Source organism: Tetrahymena thermophila (assembly GCF_000189635.1).
Source record: "Tetrahymena thermophila SB210 genomic scaffold scf_8254564, whole genome shotgun sequence".
NCBI lineage: Eukaryota > Ciliophora > Oligohymenophorea > Hymenostomatida > Tetrahymenidae > Tetrahymena > Tetrahymena thermophila.
The window spans coordinates 204,761-230,016 of NW_002476335.1; the positions used below are offsets into that span (position 1 = coordinate 204,761).

General features: G+C 26.2%; 3 protein-coding genes across 3 annotated transcripts; 2 read left to right on the plus strand and 1 right to left on the minus strand. All coding sequences in view use genetic code 6, as the record gives it.

Annotated features, from left to right (window-relative positions):
- Positions 1-836: 836 nt before the first annotated feature.
- TTHERM_000218379 (transmembrane protein, putative) lies at positions 837-1,862 on the plus strand (the record flags this gene model as incomplete). Its single annotated transcript, XM_012798725.1, has 1 exon — positions 837-1,862. One exon carries the CDS (start codon positions 837-839, stop codon positions 1,860-1,862), a length of 1,026 nt encoding a protein of 341 aa, XP_012654179.1.
- Positions 1,863-3,193: 1,331 nt separating this feature from the next.
- On the minus strand, positions 3,194-4,933 carry TTHERM_00218380 (hypothetical protein; the record flags this gene model as incomplete). The annotated part of the gene is made up of 1 exon (XM_001020510.1): positions 3,194-4,933. One exon carries the CDS (start codon positions 4,931-4,933, stop codon positions 3,194-3,196), a length of 1,740 nt encoding a protein of 579 aa, XP_001020510.1.
- Positions 4,934-6,553: 1,620 nt separating this feature from the next.
- On the plus strand, positions 6,554-25,229 carry TTHERM_00218390 (HECT domain ubiquitin transferase; the record flags this gene model as incomplete). The annotated part of the gene is made up of 19 exons (XM_001020511.2): positions 6,554-6,607; positions 6,854-8,147; positions 8,550-9,706; positions 9,763-11,025; positions 11,081-11,750; positions 11,807-16,526; positions 16,576-17,420; positions 17,486-17,731; positions 17,786-19,606; positions 19,667-19,999; positions 20,054-20,305; positions 20,368-21,512; positions 21,581-23,536; positions 23,605-24,174; positions 24,231-24,406; positions 24,463-24,713; positions 24,773-24,901; positions 24,954-25,068; positions 25,127-25,229. 19 exons carry the CDS (start codon positions 6,554-6,556, stop codon positions 25,227-25,229), a joined length of 17,100 nt encoding a protein of 5,699 aa, XP_001020511.2.
- Positions 25,230-25,256: the final 27 nt, after the last annotated feature.

A 25,256-nucleotide genomic window follows, 5' to 3' on the forward strand; every position in this document is an offset into this window, starting at 1 on the left:
TGATTTGAAAAATATCAAAAAAGATATCTATTTTTGAATATATTGTAATAATTTTAGAAAAAGTACTATTTTTCCCAAAAATTGACGATTTACTTAACTTATAAATTAAAGCTTAATGATGATAGTAGTATTTTCAAATTACAATGACAAATAGTGAATTAAAGCTGGAGTTTTACATTTTTTGATAAACATATATCATTTAATAAGATACTCAACAATATTTTCAGAAGGATATACATTTTTGTAATTGTAACAGCTTTGTAATACACTAAATTGTAAGATTTTCCACAAAAGTAAAAAAAAAAAAAGAAATGGAATAAAAATAGTATATAATGCTTTGAATCTTCAATTAAGAGAAATAAATTAAATTTTGCAGTTATCAATAATTTCATAAAAAATTGAAATAAAATAATTTTTTAGATAGCAGTATTCATAAGAAAAAATTCATTTAAATTAGATTTAAAAAGAAGTTAAATTAATAATGATTAATTCTATATAATTATATTTTTTAAATACACATTTACATCAAATATCTTAATCAAAATTTTGTTTATTCACATACGTGATCAAGCTTTTTTGCATGATCATCTTTAGTTTATTGAGTTCTACAATTTATTCCATACCAACATTTATCTCTATTGTTATATGGAGAAGGCAAGTCTTTCACTATTTTTATTCTGTATTAAACAACCATTTGGAACCAAACTTTTGTAAAGCAAACTTAGCACACTGGAGAGATATCTCTCAATTAAATTCTTTTGTTGTCAGTCTCGTTTGCATCAAATTTCTTATTTTTTTCATAAAAGAATTTTCCTGTTTTCATTTCTTTTTACAGAATGTCATTATATATCATTTATGTTGTTAAGCGTTTCTATGTCATATATTAACTAAATACTTTGCTTTCTGTATGGTTATTATTAAAAAAGCCAAGTGGTATAAAATTAGGAGGAGTTCTTTCTCTCAATAGCTCAAGATAATTACCAAGAATTAAATATCTCTTCTACTTGCATCCTTTCATATATAAATTACAGAAAAATAGATTACATATTACACATTTTTAATTATCACTCTCATCTCCTCTGTCAGGAAATTCTTTTTTGCATGCATTACATGTAACATGCTTAGTATTTTCATCACACTAAAATCCATCATCATCTCTAGCTTTTTTGCATTCTCTGCATACTTCTAAGTTATTTTTTTTGCCTCCTATACTATTTTTATTTTAAGCTGACTATTAAGGTCTTGAAGGTGCAGGTTTTATTTCAGGTTCTTCGTCCTCACTTTATATTCTATTGTTGTTATTTCTTATTGGAGCTTTAGGTTCTGGTTTTTTTTATGCTGCTGGAGCAGGTATATTCCAAAGCTTTCTTATCTTCTCGTCCATTTATTCATAATATTCTTTTGTATTTTTTTTTTCTGGATGTTTGTTTAGCAAATTTTCAATTAAATTGTTGATTGTAGGATTTTTTGCAAAATCATTATATTTAGAACGGCAATTTGGGCACTCATCACTCTTCTGCTTCCAGTCATAAAAACAAGCTCCGCATAAATTATGTAAGCAAGGTTAAAGAGTCACACAAGAATAGATAATATCCATACAAATAACGCATTCTAATTCTTCAGATATTTTATCATCCTAAGTCTTAAATTTGTTCAACTATTCCTAAATTTTACGCTTTTCTTCTTCATGCTCTTCTTTGATTTTTTAGATTCTTTATTCTTCTTCTTCCCTGTGTTATTGTTTTATCTTAGCAGTTTCTTCTTCTTTCAACTTCGATGCATAAGCTCCTCCATTTGATGAAGATTAGGAAAGTTTTACAATAAAACCTATGACATCAGCCTAACTAACTTTAGATTTGTGAAGAATATATATGAGATCCCCGCTATCTATCTTAGATTTATTTTCCTTACCAAGTTTTCTATCAAAAATAAAAGTTCCATTTGTAGACAGGTCTTATAAATAAACTTCATTTTCTGAAGGATCATAAATAAGTTTACAGTGGGTACCGCTAAGACGCTTGTCATCAATTCTTAGAACATTATTAGGAGCTCTACCAATTGTTATTTCATTCTAAAGGCACTCAAATACAGAGAATTTACGTGAATCAAGAGGAATTATTTCTCCCCACTTTTATGATTTGCTTTATGATTTCTCATTCTCGTTATCGCTGACGTCTGTTTCAGGATCTTCTTGCTTTTAATTTGATTAATTTTTAGATTTTTCAATGTCCATTTTTTCTTCGCTTTTATTAATATTCTATTCAATAGCTACTGAGTTCTTTAGCTAATTAATTTTTTATAAATAACTCATTCAAATTTGTTAATAATCTATATAGTTTAATAAATTTGAAATTAATTGATTTAGTCTTAATAATATTGATATAAAAATTAAAATGTATAAATTATTTCTAAGTCATTGTTGCTTTATCTTGACATCAAATCTAAATGGCTGATAAAAATCAAATTCTGAATGAATTACGATTATCTTCTTTACCGCGAAACTTTATTAAGATATACAGTATTTATTTGTATAATTAGCTTAATAAAATCTGATGATTTGCATAGACAATATAAAAATTAATATTTATTTAGTAAAAATAATAGCAATTAAATTCAAAATAAGATTTTCTTACTAAGTTTTTAGCTTGCTCTAAATTAAAAGCAATTTTATTCAAAAACCTGGTTTTCATATTTCTCAAAATTAAAATTAGCATCAAATATTTTTCTAATTCCGAATTCCATATTTTTTAATCTTTTAATTTCTGCTATCTAATTTAATAGATAAATATTTTAAAATATTTTAAAGTTAATCTCAACTTATATAAAATAGATAAATTTTATTAAACTGTTTGTTCATCACTAAGTTTTATCTATTCTTAAATTATTTGATTTAACTATTATTTGTTTTGTTTTTTTTGATAAAAAACCTATTTTAATAAAAATCTAAGCTTGAATTTAGTGAAAAATAAATGATAAGTAAATAAATAAAAATCAAACAATTACAAGCTTATACCAAAATAAAATAATAATTAATATATTTAGTAAAATTTTCACCATTTTATTTTAATAAAAAAATATAATAGAAGTAATAATATAAAAACACAAAATCAAATAAAAAATTTTATATTTTTAAGTTTTATTAATTATTTCAAATGAGCTTTTAAATTTATGAGAAATAAAATTTTAATGATTTTCAAAATTTAGCTTTATTTGAATTAATCCATTGTTTTAATTCAGCATGAGTATTAACATAGAATTCGCTTTTAACATCCAATGAAGTTCCCATTATGTCAACCATCAATTCGTCTACTGATTTATTAGCATATTGCTTAATGTGATCTAGGCACTTCTATTTAAATATGTTAATATCATCAAGATATTATGCTGCAATAGTACTATCAAGAGCATCATTTGGGTTAGGATCTTGCATTAAGGACAAAAAACTATTTAGTGATTTTTAGATAGTTAAGGCTGGGGACCATTAATCTTTTAGAATATCTAAGCACATATGTCCCTAGGAGCTTATATTTGGGTGATATATGGGAGTTATAAAACGGGTACGAGGAGGTTTAAAGGGATAGTCATTTGGAAAAGTTATATAAACCATAAAGACTCCATAATTGTATGTTGTTCCTTCAGGACCTATTAATAGCACCTTCCAGTTCATTATATCATTTTCTGCAGGGAATACTTTAGCCTTAAAATTAGGGTCAGTTTCCTTTTAAATAGTTTCTAATTCTTTGACTATTCTTTTTAAAACTGCTTAACTAGGTCCTTATTAATTAATACTAGCTCCAGTACTCGAGGTAGAGGATGATGATGGTTAAGTTGGATTGTTAGCAATTTTGGAGTACTTTGCTATAATATGACTAATGTCTGCAGCAGGCTGCTAAATTTACTTATCATAACTAACTTAAATACCTTCTGTATCAAAAGGAAGTGACTAGAATCTGTCTAAATTAATAAATTAATCAGTGTCACATTATTAAACACTCTTTGAGTAAAACTCTTCGAAATTAATGTCCCTTGCACGAACAGATAGGATTGTTTCTATTTCAAATAATTTTAAACCATCATTTATAGAGGCTGGGCAATAACATCTACCACCACTCGCATGAGTGATTGCTTTTAATTACAAGCTTTATTAACTTACAACAAATGAGTCTAATATAATACGATTTTTTAATATCAAAGCTGCAACTTCACCAGGTTTATATTTAGATTCATTGTCTTCACCATCAGTAAGGGCAATCATACGTAAAATAGTGTTAGGGTGCTTTTTCTTGTATTCTATTAAACTGTTGACTCCTTCAACTAAAGAATCATACAGACGAGTACCACCTCTTGGAGCAGCATCATCTACTAGCTTGATAAACGTATTCATATCTCTGATAAATTCACATTTTTTTTCTATCTTACTGTCAAACCAAAAAAGTGAAACTACGTGATTGTACTCCATAGCAAGTGTTTTATCAGCAAAAGCAGAGAAAAAGGCATTAACTGCTCCTATTCTAGGTAAGCCTTACTCATTATAAAATGTTGATCCCATAGAACCTGAAATATCATACAAAATTACTATTGCCTCTTTAGGATCTTCCTCTTTCTATTATTCTACTTAAATCGGCTAATCCTATTCTTATTTAACTTTAGATACCATCTTAACTAGGTCATTGTGAGAAATTAAGCTTGAAACAGCATCATCTTCAGAAAGCACAAACTCTTAGTCGTCAGCAAGTGAATAACAACTATATGCTTCATCTTAAAGATTGTAGTTTAGTTTCTTTAAATGTTCTATTAACTCATATCTTAGCTACTAAATCTTTTGTTAAGGGTCTTTAACTTAGAACTTAAATTTAAATTCATTAATTTAAACTTTTATGATGAAATTAGAAGCTTAAGAGCTTGATACTATAACTTCTGCTTCTTGGTCCATTTATAAATCTGAAATTTATGTTTAGCTTTTTATAATTACTTTTATTATTAATTGTATTTTTTTTATTTTAAATTGTTATTATTTTTCTAAAGTAAAGAATTTAATGGATTTAAATTACTCATAATATTAAACAAAATTGTAGGAGTCGCATAAATTGTTAAAAATTAGATCAGAAGGATTGAGTTTATTCAGATTTAATCAAATCTAAATTTTTTATTTAGAGAATGATATGAAATAGAAGATATAATTTTTATTATTAATTAATCTGATTAATTTTGAATAGAATAAGCTCATCTAATCTAAATTGTGTCGCTGAATTGTATAGCTTTGTAATTTACTATAAAAAATTTCTATAGTTGATAGATAATTTATCTATTTTATTACATAAAAAAAATAAAAAAATGTTCCTTTTCTAATTTTTAAAATCATGATATGCTAGTTATTTTTTATTTCATTAAAAAATATACTGTAACTCCTTGGAAATACCCGACGAGCTGAGGAGCTGAAGACACCATTTATTTTTAAAATTATTTTTAAAAGTCCTTCCTCAATGTTTAATTTTTAGATGTGTTTGAGGATCCAAGTTTTTACAGTAACTAGATTAAGCCTTATGAAAAATTTAAAAAGCAATTAACTATTTAGTTTTAAAATAAATAAAGTATTAGAATAAATTTAAACAAATAAATAAATATATCTTTGAAACAATCAAAATTTTTTGTAATTAATTTTTATTTAGAAAGAATCAAAAGTAAAAAATCAACTAATTAAGAATAAATAAAAAATTAATTTTAAATATATTTTTAATTGGTTTATAGAGTTAATTATACAAGTAGTGTAAATTTAAAAAACGAAATAATTTCAAAAGATATTAAAAATAAATATAAAATAATCTGATTTATATTTATTTATTTATTTTCACTAAGCAAATTATCATAATATTTTAAATAACCAAAAATATTTTTAACAAATGTTTTTTTTAATGTTTCATTCATCTAATTAAATAATATTTTTTTAAATAAAACAAAAAAATTAAGTGATGAGATGAAGAAAGAATAATTAAAATATATTAATAAAAAAATTGATTAAGAAGATATTTTAAATTTACTTAAAAAGAGTAGACTTTTTGATGATAAACATACTCATTTTATAATTAGTTTAATCAGCTAAATTGATTTTAAAAACATAATCTGTAATCTAAATTAAAAATTTAAAAACATATTGAAGAAATAAAATAATATATTATATCTGAATATATTGAAATGAGATTGTTTTAATTTTAGTTTGTGTTGATTGATAGCAATAAAGTGATCGAGATTATTAAAAGTAAAGGAAAAATTAGCAGAAAATAATGACATAAAAAAATGGTAAATAAATAAATTAAGGATAGATAGTTTTTTGCAAATTTTATTATATCAATATATTTATTTTTATTATATAGTTTGTTAAATAGATTGAGAGTGAAAATAATTCATCTAAGATAGGAGAAGATAATAAGAAAAAGAAAAAACTTAATAAATAGTAATAAATAATAATATCTCAAGAATATATAGCAAATAAAAGCAAGCAAAGAAAGTATTAAAACTCATTTATTTATTATAAGCAGTAAAAAACAATCTAAATATGAAAATCCCAGAAGTCATCGTTAAGGAGTTTAAGAGAATTTCTTTTGCGTTGGTAAGATAACTTAGATTTATATTCATATAAATTTTAAATTCCATCCTATATATAGCATTATTGTTTGTGAAATAATTTTGTTACAAGTGCATACATGTATCATCTATTTATCTATCTATCTGGTTAAAAAATAATTTAAAATTTTTAAAAGCTGAAAGTAGTAGTAAACGCAAATAAATCTAAAAAATAATGGCAAATATGCGATTAAGGAAAAAGAAGATAAATATTATTATTTTATTTAAATAGGCTGAAGACGAAGCTTTATTCGAGCAATTGAAAAGCTAGAGCTTAGAATAGTTTTGGTAGAATATTGATTCAATTGTTGATAAGAAGGGGATTTATAGAACAATGGAAAGCGATCACATCGCTTTCTTCTTAGATCGTTTAGATTAGTTATTAGAGGAAAGTATAGAAGTTATCAAGCGATATGAAGTTGGAGACGAGTACAGATAAGATGTCAATAATAATCTTTAAGAAAAAAACCTAAATAGCTCTGAAAATAAATCAACAACTACCCCTCAAACATAATAGCAAGCATAATAAAAAGATTTAAATGGAAAAATGCAAGCAGAATCTACATTTTAGGTAGAGGAAGAAGGGAAATCAGCTTCTAATTATGTAGCAGTCTCAAAGGAATAAAAAGATTAGGCTGATGCATAGATTTTAAAAATATTACAGATTGAATCTAAATTGCTAAAAAAGGAATAGTATAAATTTTTGTATAGATAGCTAGATAGAATCTTGGATATTTTAAATTGGAGTGATTCTTTAAAGATTAAGAGATCTGCATTGTATATCCTGTTACTTATTGTAGTTATTGAGGAAGGATCTCCAAAGCAAGAACTCATATATTTAAAGTAGCAACAAATAGATTAGATGAGCTTCTTCGTTCGTTACTACATTCACCATATTAACTCTTTCAATGATGGTTACACAGAATTATCAGGTTTATTTAAATTTGATGATGAAAGATTTTACAAATTGGAAATGATTTATAATCCAAAATACAAGGCTGCTGGTATTCTTGATTTTGATAAAGCACAGTAGATTTAAAAGGAGATTAATGAATAGGAAGGATGTAATTTAATAGAATAAAAACTAACCACGATAGGAACTAGTGAGAATTCATCATTAACTGAAGTTGAATTTGAGGATGCTACTGATCTAGAATAGAAGCTAATTAAAATTTTCTAAGACTAATAAGAATAAAATTGGGAGGAATTATTAAATAAAGCAAAGCATTTTGAATATATTGAAAACTCAATAAATACTAAGCCTCTTAACAGTTTGTCTATTAAACCAATTCTCCAAAAATTATAGGGAGACAAGTTAATTACTTTTGAACTTAAATATGATGAGTCTTTAACCCTATATCAAAATGTCAAAAAAATCTATCATGAAAATATTGGAAAGCAATTAGATGATTAAATATGTTTATTTGGCGGTATTAAAGAAAGATTGGTTATTCTTAAAAATCTAAAATGCCGTGAATCGAGAACCGAAATTGCAAAAATGTTTCTTCTCTCTGTTTAAGTTCTAAGTAAGAAAAATATATCTATCTTTCATATAATCCATAATAAAAGAATTTTTTCATTTTAGATTTCCCTCTCAATTCAAAAATTTCATATTTTAATTAGAATTAAACAAAATATTTTCTTAAGTTAATTAAACTTAGATCAACGAAGATGAAATAATTAATTTTCCCTTTTTATTATAAAACACCAAAAACTTAATAAATTTTCAACATAAAAAAATTACAAAATATTTTCAATAAGAAAAAAATAAAAATTATTAATATGAAAAAATTACAAAATTAAAAAACTTTTAAAATAGATTTTTGAAATTGCAAAATAATTTTACAAAAATTAAAAAAAAATATTATTTATTAGAATTCCATTCAATTTATGATTTTATTTAAATGATTGATAATTTATGTATATAGGTTTTTTAATGAAGGTTACTAAGAAACATATGCAATCTATTTTTACTGATTAACAGTTATCATTTGAAAAGTTTTAAAAGTCATTTCCAAAATAAGTTACAGATTTAATTCATTTAAATCTTGATCCTAAACTCCATGCTGATGTTATCAAATTTATGTTGGTAATCATCAAAGAATAAAGCTAATTGAAAAGAATAACAGAAGATTATCTCACTAAATTCTCAGATAGTTTGATTATAAAAATATACACAGATTGCTCTAATTTAGAACTTTAGGAAGTTAGAGAGGATAATCAATTTATGGAAATTGAAAATGAGAAAGATAAAATGATTATTGAAAACGAAGATATTAGATTAAGAAGCAATCATCAATTCAAAATTGTATGCAAAGGATAAACAGTTTAAGAAACAACTCTACTTAATTCTAAGTTTATTGACTATGCTTTGACTTTTGTTAACACTCTTCTAAAAAATCCTGAAAATTAAGGATAAAGCTTCTAAGAAGTTACTCCTTTTTCCATGAATTTTGTTTAGATTCCATTCCATAAAGAATATTTAACTTATAACTTAAAGCAAATTCGTAAAGCTATTCATTCTCTTTCCCTAATGATTTAAATTGAAGACATACAAAGAGAATATAAAATCCTATATAAAATACTTGACAAAATAGAATATTATCTTGACTAAAAACCTAAATTCTAATGGGTTGATGGCAAATGGTCTCCAATTTCACAAAAATAATATGATATTTTCCTTGGGTAGCTATTAAGAATAGTGAATTAAATTTTTGAAAACAGCAGCAAAAGATCTAGAAGAATAACTCCTCAATTAGCCAAATAATTAACAGAATGTCCTAAATTTTTTATAATCTTAGGAAATTGCATTGACAGAATTATAAAAGGATACAGCGAATAAGAAAGCTTTAATCTAATCCCTCCAAATCCTACGATCGTTCATGAAGAAACTGAAAAAATACTATTAATAGAAACAGTACATCTTTTGAGCAACATTAATAAAGAAAATCCCAATCTCATAGAAAAGCTTCTCGAAGAAAAGATTATATAAAAATCTATTAAAGCTTTACAAGTTCTAGAACTTCCTCATGATACTAAATCTATTTCCTAAATTATTTACTTTTTATATCATATTTCTCTTAAGGTAATCTTAAATATAAAACTAAAACAAAATTATTTTAATTTTCCATTTAAATATAGGAATAAGGAAGATCTGAAATTATGGAATCGAAATTGCTACAAAAAATTTTCGATGTGTTTATTGACGATAACTATGCTGAAGAGTTTTATGCATACACATTAAGCTCTGTGATTGAAGCAATATAAAATTATTATAACAATATTAAAGAAATAGTAGACATTATATATGAAAAACTAAATGATCTCTTGACAAATTTACGTAAAAAGTGCATCACTTATACAAATTAAATAGAAAGATACCTGAATGTATAAAATAGTGAAGAGAATTCAAATATGAATGCAGAGGAGGATATTAACTTTAACTATAAAAATGTTATCTGTTATCAAATTTATAATGTATGTAAATTGATTGAGAAGCTAATCACAGGCATAGAAAATGTTTATCCAGATACTAAAAATAAATATGCTGGAGAATGTCTTTTAAACTATTTAGAAATATTATAATTCCCCTTTTTGTTCCTTATACCTTAGCGCACTACTCATAAAACCCCATTTTTTTCTGTAAAGACAACATGCAAAGCAATTTATAACAAACTGGACCCTAAAAATGAAGTTGAGAAAAATAAAATTAACAAAGTACTCGACATCAACATTTAGAAAATCGAAGAACTCTTAGGTAAAAAAATAGAAGATGTGACTTCACTTAATTTAGAGCTCGTTAACGATTTAACTTCAAAGAATTTCATAAAATTAGTTAAAGAAAATAAAGATGTTTAATATTATAAGTAAATTAAACTGTACTAATAACTCTAATTTTTCGATGCTATGATAAATACTTTCAGATCACTAAGAATTACATCTTAAATGATTAACTACTAGGGATTTGTTTAAAAAATTTCTTGCCTATTCCCTATAACATTTAATTAAAGGTTTTAAGAGCAATTCTCATTTGTAAAATAAAGAATTACTTATTTGCAAGATCAAGCTTATAACCTTCGTAAATAATTAGAATAAGACAATGAAAGTTTGAAACATGAATAAAATAATTTAGAAAATGAATTGAAAGAATTCAAACTTTACTTTAAAGAAAATATTCTTTCATTTAAAAATCATGTAAATCACTACAGCTATCAAAATATTATTTTTTATACCATACTAAAGCTAGTTTATCAAAACTACAGCTAAGTAGTAGAACTAGACTATAATTCTCAAACTATTCAAGACAATAAGCAAGATGTGCAAAGATTAATAACTCTTACTATAAATAGTATAGATGCAAATTTAATTGACATTAAAATTCTTGAAAAATATGACATGAAAACAGTAATTTTAATTAATTTTTTTCTTATAAAATTCATTTTTTTATAAAAAAATTAAGCTTGAAATTTTCAGTTCTCTTGCAGGATCCTTGGTTATGCTAACTTAGATCCTTTAAATTTTTATGAAGGACTCCAAATTAATCAATTATATGATTTTAAATAATCTGTAAAAATAAGGCTCTATTGCAAAAGTTGTAGAAATTGCCAGAAAATTCACTGAAATTTGGTAATAAATTGAATTGAAGAGCTTAGTTAAAAGTTAAAAAGATTCTGATGAATTATAAAATTTATCAAAAGAAAGTTAGACTTATTATAGAAAATACCAAACTCTACTTTCTAATAGTATAGACCACTGTTTAGAAACAATAAACTTTAAGCTAGAATATTTTTTCAAGATGATTTCTTTATAGATTCAATTTAGCTTAAATTTTAAAAAAGAACAAAAAGAAGAATACAGAGAGGATATAAGATAAGGTATATATGGATGGAATTATGATTAAATTAAAAGTCAATAGCAAATTCTCAAATCTATAAAATTCCCCTCCAAGAATAGATATTATAGCATGCTTATTGAATTTTTAATCACACATATTGAATTATAAATACTCCCAAGGTATTAAAATACTAAAAAATTTATTGAAAGTGAAAAATATGAGAAAGCTGATTAAAACCAACTATCAGACGATCAATACAACAGTTTGAGCGATACAATTACAGATTAACCAAAAGGTAATTGTTAAAAGTTCATATAATAATATTAAAAAAATTATTTTATTTTATTTTAGAGTTCTTCTAGTTTGCACTTAAAGAGTTTAGGAGGGATAAGCAACTTTATGGAAGCAATATTGACTTAAACGACTTCACTGGTTATATACTAGACAACAAAGATAACTTAAGTAAATTGTACACTTCTTAAGGAGATATAAAGAATGATCCCCAATCAAACAATGATTAAGAATAAATTGAACATTTTTCTAAAATGAAGAAAGAAGATTTCTTTGCAAAGGTAAAAAGTGATGCTGAGGAAATGTGCTCGTATCTGCTTCGTGAGTTATTTTGTTTCAAGAATCATTCTGATCAGATTTTAGCTCTTCTTATGAGAAAGGAATTGGTTGATATTGATTTCATAAAGACTACAATATTAAAAATTAAAGATTTGCAACAATAGCATGAAAAAAAAATTGCATAATCAATAGAAATAGGAGAGTCTAAAGTATCAGAGGATGCTTCTAGAAAATCTAGAAGAGGCTAATCAGTTGGTCTTACATAATAAAGAGCTAATGATGGAGGTTCTGCTTCAAATAATCCAGCTGAGTTAGGAAATGACAGTCCCTTATTCAGCCTTCGCCCTCATTCTGCTGTGAGAAATGTGCCTCCTGCTGCTCCTTTAAATGTTTCTGGAAGTGGAAGATAAGAATAAAGTATTGGAATGTTTTAAATGCCTTAAATGATTAGCAGCACTTTAAACAGTTAATTTGATAATCAAAGATAAAGAAATCAATTTTTTGAGTCATCTATAAGTGATGCTTTGGGAAGACCAAGAATGCAACAAAATAGATAGTATTTGTATGGAAGAAGTAGATAGGCTATGATGGAAAATAATTAAAATGCTAATTAATAACTAAGTTAAGGGTAAAAGTAAGAAAAAGACTTGTAAAAAATAGAGTAAATAAATTAATTTAAACAATAAATTGCCTAGTGGAGTGATGATTACTTAGTAACTTAATTTTAACAAGTGCAAGCAAGTCATAATAGAATTTCTTATGTTATTTTTGCTACTCTCAATCTTCTTATTTCTAAAATATTTAAAGATTTCAAATTTAAGAATCCCTTCAAAGGAACTAAAGAAACTATTGCTAAATTGCGTAATAATGAGTTACTACATGTACCTTCAAAACTAGATACCAACAGTTTATATAAGTTAGAATTAATTAATGCAATCATGCCATTTGCTGAAAAGTTTGGATTTTATTCATACAAAGAAATCTCAAGTGAAAATCAAGTCACCGAATCTTCTGAAAAAGTTAGTAAGACAAATTAATTAGATGCCTAAAATACAATTACTTAAACTAATTAACCACAAACTATAATTTAAGCCACTGGTAATGGAGAAGAACCTTAAAATTAAAGCCAGAATAATAAAATTTTTAGTTTAAAATTACTTAACTTAGATGAGCTTGAGATAAAATGGAAGGAAGGCAATGAAAGTTATTAAATCGGTATTGAATTTATTAAGATGGCTAAACACTTATTCACAAATGGATAAAATGTATTCAGCTCATTAAAAAAAGGTGAAGACAAAGAAAATCATAAACAGACATCGTTTGATGCTATTACATTCTTCATTAAAAACTAGTGTCATTTAATATAAAAGGTTAACTCTATGAATTTAAAGTTTAAATAAAACTTGAAGAAAGATCTTGAAAAAGCTGAACAAGAAGAACTCTAAGTTATGAAGAGAAATACCTAGAGTTAGGATAAAAATACTAAAGATAAAAAAACACAAAATAAAACTTAAAAGCCTGCTACTGCTATGAAAGAGGATGAGTCCTAAAAAATGATTGCCGAAGAAAATCAAGAAAATTAAGAAAATGAAAAACAATAAAACTAAGAAAATAAAAAGAGAATCAATAAAAATAAAAGAAAGAAAAATAGTAAAAGAAATAAAAAGCAGAAATAAACCACCAAAGAAGCAACAAACGACAATTAAAATACATCCTCTTAAAAGAAATAAAAAATTGAAAAAATTTTAGATGAAGAAAAAAGCTTACAAGAGAAATTAAAGAAATTGAAAGAAAGCTAAACCTTAATTAATAACTACGAAAAAGAAGTTATTTCTATGTTTGTTAGCCTATTACATTTTAGTAATGAGCAGTATGATTACTATAATTAAAGCTTGATTAACATATCCATATTGACATTTATTCTAGACACTATCAAATAATATTCTGAATAGAGCAAATAATACTTAAATTAGTTTATTTAAGAAAAAGGTATTTATGAGCTTCTCAAAATCAGAGTATAGACAGACTAAATAGATTTAATAATTGAAAAATTAAATATCTTCTTAACTAACATCACTCAAGACCCTACTATGGCTTTAGCAAACTACGAGTCTAAGATTAAATATTTCTTTTATGAAAAGTGCATACATTAGCAAACACTGATGTATTAAATTAATATTCCTTACTCAAGAAAACAAAAACGTAACAAAAAAGATACAAATAAAAAGACCACTTCTGAAGATTCATACTTAAAGAAGAATAGCTCAACGAAATTAAAGTTTGGTAAAGAAGAATCTATTTTTGATAATGTTAATGAGTAAAATATGACAGATTTTAATACATCCCCACCTAAATAAACATCACAAGCAACAAGAAAATCTGTTTCTCCATAAAAACAACAGAAAGCCCCTTCATCATATTAATAGCAAAATCCTTTATCTTTAAGCTAATTATTGAAGTCAGATTTATAATAAAACTAACTACCATAATAATTACCAGATAAAAAAATGAAAAAGATTAAAGTTAGTAGAGAAGAGTTTTGGTAGAGATTTGAAAAATTTAAGAGCATCCCTCTTTTCTAAGAAGTTCTTTCTAAGCTCTGCGATTAGAAGAGTTTAAATGTAAAGCAAAAATCTTCTAAAAGTTCTAACTCAAATGGATCCTCTAAGGGAAAGTACTTTAAGTTACCTAAATAAAATTAACGTAAATAATAGCAATCTCAAAGTGATATATTTTCAAACATCTATTTGAGCTAATAGTCGTAGCCTAATTTAACAAACTAAGAAGATCAAAGTTAAAATTAAATAATTCAAGATGCTCAAACACAACCTTAATAATAGAATTAAAGCATCAGCTCAAATAACTAATAAAACTAAAACACTTTAAACGCACCTAAAGATAAAAAAATTCAAAAAAGTAAGTCAACTAACTTATCATCTAAAAGAAAGGGTAAATTCACAAAGAGCAAAAAGAAAGTCTTTGTTAGCAAGGAATTCTTCATTCTCAAAGATGACATTTAGCTACACAAATTTTAATTAATTCCAAAAGAAAACTTCTTATCTAACTTGTAAAACTAAACTTCTATTCCTTTAGTTTCATCAAATATCATTCAGAGTGCTAAAAAAAACGAAAACAATAAAAAGGACATGAAATAAAGATCAGCATCTGCTTCAGTTTCTAAATATGCCACTAAATAATCATCTACTCTTTTCAAGCAAAAAAGTGAAAGTAAGCAACCATCCATTAAAAGTGAATAGAACTTAGGAGATGATATACAAGGATAAGCAAACAAAAGCAATTTAAATCAAAATAATTTTGACTAAATGATCAACTTCGTTGCTCCTACATATATTTATGAAACAATAAATCAAATACTTGAGAGTATTGTAATTCAATTCACAAAGAAAATTATTTAAAATTATGACGCAATTCATAAAAATCAAAACAACAATAAATAGTCTGATTAAAATGATGACTACCTTTTCAATAATATAATATTATTAAAGGTCATTTAAATTATAGCTAGACAACAAGCAATACTTATTCCATAAATAGTTAGATTTAGATGTTCTAAAATAGTTAAAAAAATTATTTAAGGTCATCCCCTTGAACCCGTATTTAACAAATAGCTTGGAAATCATTTCCACTTCTTGAAATTCATAACTAAATGTGCAAATTACTTTTCAATTTCTCAAGTAAAAGGTCTTATTTTCGAGCTATGCTTAGACAAATAAATATTATATGAACACTTCTAGAATAATAGTGGATAATAATAAAATCTAGGATCTCATCACCAACATAAAACAACATAAAATACTCATCTTCACTAATAAACTTAAAAGCAAGCTTCTAAAATAATTTCTTTTGGTGAAGAGATTAGGAAAAAAGTATTAGGAGAAATTTATTCATCAATAGAAAGTGAAATGATGAATAAATAAAATATACTTGAGAGACCTCATACAGTCCATATATTAATTTCAAATATTTTACTTCACATAAATTTACTCAACATTAGAGAAGTTGCAAAATTGTCTCTTAGAAATTTCAGCTGTGATTTTACTCACTTGATTGACTAATATCAATCAAATTAAGGAATTCATTCAGAATTCAAACATGAAAAAGTAGAAAATAATGAAAACTTATAGAATGACTCAAATGGTTATAATTTTGCTAAACTCTATGGAGACATCCTCAAAAAATTTGATATTTCAAAGCTCAGCCAAACTTGCAATGTCATAGCATTTGTGACATCTATCCTTGAAATATTATATTTGTTGAATTATTACTTTATTCTTTATCCTTCTGGAATAAGTGGTAATAAAAATGAAGGCAAAAAAAAGAACGAAGACTACATGAGCAAATTTATATAGTCATAAATTCTTACTTAAAAATTTTAAAATCATATCAAGTAGTATGCTTAGCACTAAGGAGGAGTCACTAATATCCTTATTAATTTCCCAAATGATGCAATAGGAATTCAAAGACGTCCCTTCAACTTCCAGTAATTTTATTTAAAATTATTTTCCTTTTAACTTAATTTATATTAAAAGACATGGCTCTGAGAGTGTTTTAAATTAATTGAATATGTTTAATAGAAATATTATTAGTTTTGATCCTATCACTGCATTAAGCAGATTTACTTAAGGTGCTACCAATTTGTTAAATCCCATAGGTGGAAACGTATCAATTAGAATGACTACTGATAGAGATCCTTCTTTCATCTAAGATAGCTTCCTCTCCAATAACTTAAGAAGAAGCACAGCTTAAAATAGCTTAATATTTTTATCAAACTAGCAAAGAAGATAGAATAATAATGAATTAGATAGTATGTTTGGATAAAATTAAGATGGAAATAATGAAAGAAATAGAGATGATGAGCCTGACCATTTAATTATGGGAAGAATAAATGGAGCTGATGATGACGATGAAGATGATGATGATGAAGAAGAAGATGAAGAAGAAGAGGAAGAGGAAGAAGATGAAGACGATGAGGAAGAAGATGAAGATGATGACCATATGGGTTAATAAGAAGAAAGTATGGAAGATGAGGATGAAGATGAAGACGATGAGGATGAAAGCGAAAACGATGAAGAAGATGAAGAAGAAGAAGATGATGATGAAAGCGAAAACGATGAAGAAGGAGACGACGATGATGATGAAGAAGTCGATGTAGATGAAGAAGACTTAGAAGATGAGGATGAAGATTTAGAAGAAGAAGGTGGTTATGAAGATGAATATGATGATAATGATTATGAAACATATGTTTATAGATAATTTAGAAGAGGCCTTAGAAGGGATAGAAGAAATTTACAAAATAACGATCATTCTTCACAAAATAACGAATTTTCAGAAAATACGAATCCCAACAGAAGTAGAAGAGCAGGAAGTCAATAAAGTAAGAACTTAATTTTTCTTATTTAATAAATATTGTATCAATAAATTGTATTTAATGTATTATAGATAGAAACCGATTACGTTCAAATGCAAATGACGAAAATGAACCTGGATCTTAATAATCTATGGGTAATTAGTAGCATGATTTTGTTGCTGAAGATCAAGATATATCTTTGGGGGAGGAATAAAATTCTAATATTGGTGATGATGAAGAGGTTGAAATTAATTAAAACAATCAAGCAGAAGAGGAAGAATTAGAAGAAGATGATGATGCAGTAGAAGATCAAGAAGGAGTTGCTATCTACTTAGATCGTAATTATTTTATTTCTTTTATTTGCTTTTTTTAAAATATGATTAATTATTTAGTTTCTCCAGAAGTTAGTCATTAGCTAGAGTAAAACTAGATTGCAAGTCATGAAGACAATTTAGGTGAATACAATCATGAAGTACATGGAGAAGAAGAAGATGATGAAAACGAAGAAGATGATGATGATGAAAATGATATTGATGACGATGAAGATGATGCTAATCGTGATGGATCATATGTTAATGAAGATTGGGAAAATTATTCTTCAGGTGATGAAATTTCAGACATTGATGGCTAAGAAGATATGTCTAATGATTAATTTTATGAAGAAAACTCTGTTGAAGAAGAAGAAGATGTCCGTGATAGAGAAGATGCAAGTGAAGATGAAGAAAATTAAGAAGAAAATTAAGAGGAAGAAGAAGAAATAATTCATTAAGATCATGCTGATGAAGAGGAAGAAGAAGAGGAAGAGGAGTTGATAAGCGAAGGTGAATCAAACGTTTGGAATGATCATGAATTCTCTGAAGATGGCAGCCATATAGATGGAGAAGAAAGTGATGAAAACGAAGATGATGAAGAAGAAGATGAAGCTTTTGTAGAGCACCCTATAAATATCATCGAATTTGATAATCTATTGAATCAAGTAGATGGAATGGATGAAGAAGATGATGAAGAGGGTGAGGAAAATGAAGGCGAAGATGGCAATGATGAAGATGAAGAAAGAGAGGATGGTTTAGAAGAAGAATTAGAGAATATTGAATAAAACAATTATAGACAAGAAAATGCTGATAATGCAGAAAGCCGCAATAGAAATTAATAAGGTGATTTTGAAAATATTGAATAAGATAATAATGAAAATTAAGATGAGGAAGAAATAGATGAAGATGACGAAGATGATATGAATCACATCAACTAACCTGCTAATGTAAGGTTTATGAAAAACCGCAAACCACATGAGAGAGAGTCTTCAAATAAGAATAGAGAAAAAATAAATGAAGATCCAGATTTTAAAAAATAGTAAAATACAAGAGAAGTAACTGAATTCACAAATATCAATATGAGTGAATGCATAAGAGACTCATATAAAAGATGCTAGAATTCTATTCATCTTCACTACATTGGCACTCAGTAAAATATTCCCAACCAGACTTGCTTCAAGGAAGTTTAAAGAGAAGTTTCCTTTATTGAAAAATAAAGTGAATAATCTGAAGGTTCCGAATAGGCTCTAGCCAATACTTCTCCCAAAAAAGTAGGGTAATAAGGTGATTTGACTCTTGAATAAAATAATAGAGTATTTGATAAATCAGTTTATGTTGCATTATTAATTTACTATAGACACTTTAATTTCGAAAGTGCATATAATAAGATTTCTAGAAGTAATAGCTCCTAATACCACTACATGGAGAATCAAGGAAACAACCCTAACTCAGCTACAAATGCTTAGCAAGAATTAACTAACACTTAAATGGTCCCTTCACCTTATATGGCTAATGATAGACGTAGCTAAACAATTGCTGCTCATTAAAGTAATGCAACATAATACCGCTTAGGTTTGAGAATTCCTCACCACATGTAAATGAGCTCATATAATCGTCACGTACATAGTCGCAATTAAATGTAGAACAGACCAGTTGAAAACTAAGAGTCAGAAATCCCAGGTAGTTCCTTAAATGAATTGATTTAATAAGTGAATAACTCTAGTGCTCAAAGAAATGCATAAAACAGTAACCTAAACAATCTAAACTAGCTGATAAGAGGAAGCTTTTCTAATATTGGTGGAATTCCAAATATAACTTAACTTATTAGATAGAATGCTCTATTTGGTAATCCAAATTAAATTTTTAACTCTAGCTCTTTAGCAGGACAAAGAAGCTTAATGTGTAAACATTTTTTAATTAAAAATTTTTAAACATAAAATAAATTTTACTTATTAAAAATAGAAAACTTACCCCCAGTTTTATTAGATTCAGGATAATTAGATATTGGAACTTTCAATTTCTAAATGAGAAATCATATCAGTTAAATATCTTAGCCTTCTTCGAATCAATTAAGACAGATGCAGCCTGCATTATCTCAAAATCCAGTTTTAAGTCATCGTCCGTTGTCTCCATTAAATCCTACTTAACACTTGGATATCTTAATTAATGCTACAACAAGCATGAGTGTAGAGTAAAGTGTTAATAATAATAGCAATAATAATTAAAGCGAAAATCAAGGACCTTCTCAAGAACTTTAGCAGCCATAATAGAATGATGTATAAATTTCATAAAATGGTAATGATAATTTTTTTATTTATTAAATATTAAATCAATCTTAAATAAATTAAGTTGAATAAGCATAAAATATCATAGATAGCAGCTAACCTGAAAGCTAACCTTAAATTCCTCCATAAAATGTATCTGAATAGTAATCTTAAAGGATTTAAACTGAAGAAGCTGATAATCTTTCATAGATGCTATCAATAGCAAATAATTATCTTCCTACATAAAATTCAGAATCTACAAATTAAGAAGACATAAATTAGATTGTTAATGAAATAACACAAATTGCTCCTCTTTTCTAAGCCACACTAAATTAAAGTATTATTATTTATTATTATTTAAGATTTTATTGTTAAAAACTATTTATTTCATTTCACAAGCCTAAAGATCTTCAAGTGATCGTTCATCAAGTTAAAGATCTGAAAATATATAGGGAGAACCAAATTTAAGTTCTAACTAACAGAACTCTTAATCTGCTAGAAATAATGAAAATAATACCACTAGCAACAACGATTAGGTTGCATCACTAGTAAATGAGTTATCTTCAATTGCTCCACTACTGATACCTTTATTTGATAGCAGCTCTTCACAATAAAGAAACAACCCAACAAACAGCTCTTCTAACTAAGATAATAGATAATAACCAAGCACTTTGAGCTAAAATTCAAATAATTAAAGATCACAAAATACTAACATTTAGTAATAGAATTCATAAAACAGTCAATAAGATGAATAACCTAGGAGTACTCCATCCTAATAAGAACCTTAAACTTCTTCGGAAGTTTTAGCTTCAAATTAAGCTGTATAATAAATTCAATAGTAATAGTAACAAAATTAAAGAAGTAGCAGTTCTAATAACTAAAGCTATCCTAACCTATCATAAAATTCAATAATGGTACTATCTCGCTTTAATTTTGATGCAAGTTTCCTGACTCGTCATGGTCTTGATTTCCAAATCTTTGATGAACTACCTGATGACATTAAAGAGGAGATGGTTATATCTTATTTGTAATATCCTGACAATGAACCATCAGTTAGCTAATAAAATACAGATCAGTAAAATAATACAACTTAATAAACATCTGCTAGTTAAAATCAAAATACTGTGGTGAGCAGTAGTGGTGGTGATAATAGTAGCGACATTAGAAATACTATTACTAATAATGATTAGCCTACCTCTGTTTCTAATGTTGTTAATTAATAATAATCTTAATCTTAATCTTAGGAAAATACAAGAAATGTCAATTAACCAAGTAACAATCAACAAGAAAATTAAATTATTTAAGTTAACCAAGCTAATGTTGACTTTGTAAATTAAGCAGACATAAATTTAAGAATGGAAATTTTACTTTAATCAGAAGAAAACTTTTTAAGAACTCTTACTCCAGAAATGCAAGAGGAGGCAAGAAGATATAGAGAAAACAATGGATAAATAAATAGAAATTAATTTTTTGAATTTAGAACTGCACCTAGACAACAGCCAAACTAATCTCCTCAGCAAAGCTCTTAGATTGTAAATTAAATGGTAAAAAAATTAGATATTTTAAAATTTTAATGTAATATATTAAATATATTTAAACTTAAAAAATATAGGTAAATTAAATTTTCAATAGTAACAATTACAAAAGCTAAAAGAAGCAATCCCGTCTGATTGATGACTGGATTTATAAAGACTAGTTTATCTATAAAAAACTAATTGAAACAGATGATAAATTTATTGAATCAATTTTAAGACTTATTTACTATGGCGGTAAGTAGTAATTCTAATTCCCAATATAACTTCTAGAGCTAATTTGCAAAAATCCTAATGTAGAATAAAAAGTATTTGACTCTCTAATGTTTATTTTGATGAATCCCAACATGTAAGAAATAAAATAGGCTTACAAAAAGGAAAATAATGAATCAGTAATGGTAGATGAACAGAAAAAAGATGAAGAAGATGTTTTCGATTTCCCTCTTCTCTATACTTATCATAAAAACTCAAAAGAGACTGATTACAAAAAAGTTTATTTGGATGTCAGTCTAAGAATATTAAAAATTATTCAAAAACTCACTTTAAAGAGGGTTCTCTTCTTTATTGATACTGAAAAAGTATAGAAAGATAATGTATTAGACATCAGACCTTTGATTTAAATTGAAAAAGATAAAGGCAACTTGGGATGTGTTCGCGAATTGAAGAAATTTGCAGAAGAAATCAATTCTTAGATATACGATCAAAAATCTTTCTCATTACCATACTTCTAATTTATATATTTACTTACATAAGATCCTTTCCGCAATAACTATGATCATCTATACTTTTTACTCAGCTCAGTTTAAAATATTACTAAAAAACTTTTCTAATATCATTCTGGAAAACAAGAAATAGAAGAAGAAACTATATCGTCTATACATGCTTAATTAGGAAGCTTAGTTGGTAATTCTAGAAATGCTCAAGGGTCTGGAAGAAATGAAACTCAAAATTAGGACAACCAAGCCTAACATTCTATATTTGCAAAAGATAATAGTTTCTAGCTGCATCCTGATGTAATAAGATGGATTTGCTCTATATTCTCAAGCGAGTGCTTGAATGAGACTCTTATCAAAAAGCTTTCTTTAATTATTAATTAGCTATGCTATGACAAAACTAATTTAGATATGTTCATCACAGAGTTAAGAAACATAATTAAGCTTTTTAGTATTTAAATAAACAAATAGGTAGTAAAGTGTTTACAATCAATAAAAAGCCTTGATAGAAACTCCCCTTCTTTCTCTTCTCAATTTAAGATCCATCTAAGCTAAATTGAGTTTTAGATTTCTGGAGAGAAAAAGATATAGAAAATCTTCTAAATTATTTATGAACTATTTGAGAAATCTTTGTGCTAAGTAGAAGAGGAGAGCAAATTGAAAGAAAATTCTTAGAAAAATAAATCAGCATCTAAAAATGATTTAAATGCTCCCAATCAACCTAATAATGCAGATAATTAAATGGAATAAGAGGAAGATGAAGAGGAAGAAGAAAAAAAATAGGACACTACATCTACAAATAACAATAATAATTTAAATGCCCATACTTATGGAGTAAATAGACGCACTTCTGTTTCTTAGACATTTGAAGTACCATAGCACAGAAATAGAGGAACAAGCGTGATTTCAAACTCTGGAGATCCAAAATCAAGTGTAAAAAAATTAAATAGCAAGCAGTAGTTAAAGGAGTAAGAAAGGTTAGAGAATATCAAAAAAGAAATAAGAAGCAAATTCTCCGAAATTATTTCTCACTAAAATTTCAATGAGCTATGGATTAATTGTGCTGAGTTGTTTTCTTTACTAGGAAAATATGAACCTTAAAACCTTTCTTCTTACAATACTGCTATCGAAAAGTTGCAACCTATTATGGAAAGTTACTTTATCATTTTTAGAATCATGCATGATGAAGATTTTGAATTTTTGTTAAAATCTTAAAGTCAAAAGAAGTAACAATAATAGAAACAGCAACAAAAATAAATCTCTTCTCTTGCAGACGACGAAACTGTAGGAAATACTGAAGAATTATCATCTCTAGATTTTGATGTATTACAATTATTTTTTATTTAAATATTTTAAGTTATAAGTGATTATTGAATTATTATTATAAAAAGTCTCTCAAAGAAAATATAAAGGAATTTGATATCTAGCAGATATTTAAGTTTATATGTGAATAATGTAAAGTTGTTATCAACTAAATGGTAAGACAGAATCTTAAGTAGAAGAAATCATAAACTAATAAAAAATCAAATGATGTTCTCCAAAAAGATCCCTTTGAAATTATTTTTAAGAGACATCCTTATTTAATCGACTTTGAAAATAAAAAGAACTACTTCAAGCAAGAAATGCAAAACTTAAAACTGTCAATCCACACATCATAGAAAAGAAAGAGAATAAAAGTAAGAAGAAACCATGTTTTCGAAGATTCTTTCTAATAAATCGATTCTATGAAACCTGAAGAGCTCAAACACAAATTTATAATTGAATTCGATTAGGAAGAAGGTATAGATGCTGGTGGATTACTTCGTGAATGGTTTATACTTCTTTCCAAGGCTATTTTCAATCCTGATTATCTCTTATTTAAACCTTCTTCAACTGGAAATACCTACTAGCCAAATAAAAACTCATATTTTAATGATAACCATCTTTAATACTTTAAATTTGTTGGAAAAGTTGTTGGCAAAGTAATATTATTATTCATATTTTTTACTTTTTACTAAAGTCATTAAAATTTAATTAGGCTTTGTTTGAAGGTCAACTACTCGATGCTTACTTTACCAGATCTTTCTATAAGCACATTTTAGGGCAGCCATTAACTTATCATGACATAGAAGATTAAGATTACCAATTCTATTAGAGTTTAAAATGGATTATGGAGAACGACATTTCAATAATTGGTGATGAAATGACATTTTGGTAATAATTATTTATTTATACGATAAATTAACTTAAAATTTGTTTTTAATCCTTAGTTACGAAGAGTGTGTATTTGATAATAAGTAAATCATAGATTTAAAACCTGATGGATAGCATATTAAGGTAACTGAAGATAATAAATAAGAATACGTTAAGCTTATCTGCTATGCAAAAATGGCAAAAGACATAAAGGCACAAATAGAATATTTCCTTGAAGGTTTCCATGAATTAATTCCTTACGACCTAGTTAAGATATTTGATTCTCATGAGCTTGAATTGATGATATCCGGTCTTCCTGACATAGACAGTAAAAAATATTATCAAAGAATAATTTAAAATAATTAAATTAATAAAAATAATATTTAGTTTAAGATCTTAAAGAAAATACTGAATATTAGAATTACACTCAAAACAGCAAAGTTATAGAGTGGTTCTGGTAGATTATGGAAGAATTCGATAATTCAGCTAGGGCATCATTCTTATAATTTGTAACAGGTATGAATAATTTTTTATAAAATTTAAAAAGTTAACTTATTTTTTATTTTAGGTACTTCAAAGGTTCCAGTTGAGGGCTTTAAAGGATTAAGAGGTATTTCTGGTTTACAGAAATTCTAAATTCATAAAGCTTATGACCCAAAGAAACTTCCTATAGCTCATACATGGTAATAAATTAATTAAAAAACTATAATTAAATAATCACATTTTTAAATGAAAAAATAGTTTCAATTAACTTGACATTCCCGAATATCCAAGTAAAGAAATCTTAAAGAAAAAACTTCTTTTAGCAATATCTGAAGGTAAAGAAGGATTTGGCTTTGCTTGAGGTGTTTGAATTGTATAATACTTAATT